This window comes from Centruroides vittatus, unplaced genomic scaffold (genome assembly GCF_030686945.1).
Source record: "Centruroides vittatus isolate TY-2023 unplaced genomic scaffold, ASM3068694v2 contig_875, whole genome shotgun sequence".
NCBI classification, from domain to species: Eukaryota; Metazoa; Arthropoda; class Arachnida; order Scorpiones; family Buthidae; genus Centruroides; species Centruroides vittatus.
Genome location: NW_027122567.1, coordinates 4189134 through 4191159, shown reverse-complemented (window position 1 = coordinate 4191159; position 2026 = coordinate 4189134). Strand labels below are relative to the sequence as shown.

At 26.9% G+C, this 2026-nt stretch overlaps 1 protein-coding gene across 1 annotated transcript; it reads right to left on the bottom strand.

Annotated features, from left to right (window-relative positions):
- Positions 1–445: 445 nt before the first annotated feature.
- Positions 446–1764, bottom strand: LOC136983087 (chaoptin-like). The gene is made up of 3 exons (XM_067279718.1): positions 1070–1764; positions 850–1001; positions 446–597 (listed from the first exon to the last, which is right to left on the bottom strand). The coding sequence occupies exons 1-3, from the start codon at positions 1741–1743 to the stop codon at positions 446–448; spliced, it is 978 nt and encodes a 325-aa protein (XP_067135819.1). The 5' UTR covers positions 1744–1764.
- Positions 1765–2026: the final 262 nt, after the last annotated feature.

Sequence of the window (2026 nt, the reverse complement as noted above, 5' to 3'; positions counted from 1 at the left end):
AATTTAACATTTTTCAAGGTTTTCTGTTTCGTGTACTAGTTTTAGTTTGTTTTTTACAAAAATCTTGCTGGAACAGTTATCTATTCTGTAATTGAACTGTATTGTCCTACAGCTATTCATTTATATATAGTCTATATATTTTTAATACAGTACTTTAAACTTAACGGCATTATTATAATTGTGCTCCTAACATTAATTGCTGGCATAAATAACAGTTAATGTTTATGTTATTGATATTTAGATCTGTAAATGAGACTGTTAAATACACGGTAAAACATCTTATGATAAAGGTTTAAGGTATGGAAACAAATATTAATTAAATTTAATGAAACTTCTAAATGATGTAAATAGCTGTAACAGGTAAAAATTTGATAATAAATACTAAAAGAAATGAATTGTTTCATTTATTAGTATATAACTTTATTAGGTTTATAAACATAAATACTTAACAAGTTCCGTGTTCAAAGTCAATAATTTTTAATTCATGAATAAATAATCCTTGAAGTGTTTTTGGATATTCGCACTTGGCCATTATGAAATCTTTGTATTTCACGTTTACAAATTGCTTCATTGCTGAACAACAATAAACATTATTTTCTGAAAATAAAATTCTTATTAACAATATATAAGCTTTTTCCTATAAATTAACATAAATTGATTTAAAAAATCCAGCAACGAGTTGCGTAACTTTCCCGGTTGTTAAGAGATTTTATTTAAAAAATAACTTTTATATTATTAATCACAATAAATATATAAAATTATGTGTGGCGCCATCTGTTGTAAAATTTTATTATAAAAATATTCTTTTATATTATTATTTCTAAACGTCAAATTATATTTCCAAATTACCTCTTAAATCAACAAGAAATCGTTGCCCTTGTTCCATTACGTGGAAAGTATTCACCGAAAAAAATTTAATTCTGTTTTCATTCAACCAGACATTTTCTAAAGCAGGCATATTATTAAAGAAGTCATCCGGAATAACGGATATTCTGTTTCCTCTGAAAAGCGTGGAGAATATTATTTAATTTTAAGCACGATATTCAGGAGAAAACAAATATATATTTACCTGAATGAAACAGCTTTTAAGCTTACAGCAGGATTTGGCAATACATCCCGATAAATCGATTCAATTTTATTCCTATCCATACTTAAATACATTAATTTTTCATGATTTTTGAAAGAATAATTACTCACATATTTGATTTCATTATCTTCCATTTTAATATCGTGTAGAGAGAGAGGAGAAACACGAGAAAACTCTTCCCTGACATTAATTAAGTCACTATTCTTAATTAAAAACCATTTAAGTTCTTTCAAAGTTGAAAATGCCGTCCACCTCCATGATGAAAGTCCTGTAACATTTCGCAAGTAAAAAGCAATCAAACTATTTTCCAATCCACTGAACATTTCTGATCCGTTATCTGATTCAAATCCTAAAATTTCAGTATTAAATATTTCGATAATTTGTATTTTGAAATCCACAAATAATTGTTTGGGTAAAAACATCAGAACGGAGTCCTCTATTTTAATTTGATTTACATTATAATCGGAAAAAAATTTCATAATTGATTTTAATTCTCTTTCGTTCATTAAATCCTTGCATTCTATTCTTAAGGGTCCTCTCCATTCGCACGTACATTTTTCTGGAACATCAATCCTCCGTGGACAATCCCATTTTAACTGTGTTCCTTTTCCATAAGTCATGAAAAGCAGCACTATAATCAGTCTATGACGCGACATTATTTTATTGTAGACTAACAACATTCACCGTTAAATTTATCGAGTAAATGTTTTATCTTTACTTAAAATATAATTTTCCTATCAAATTTATTATCGTAATGTATGTTAGTTCACATTTACTTATCTTAAAATATTGAAAACAATTCCTGTTAAAGTAATTGAAAAAATTAATAAAATTTTCTAAATGATTAACCACCAAAATTCAATAGCTTCAGTGGCCCTTTACACAAGCTACCATGCCAAATTTTGTTTTTTCATTCTAATCTTTTTCCGAAAAATTCCT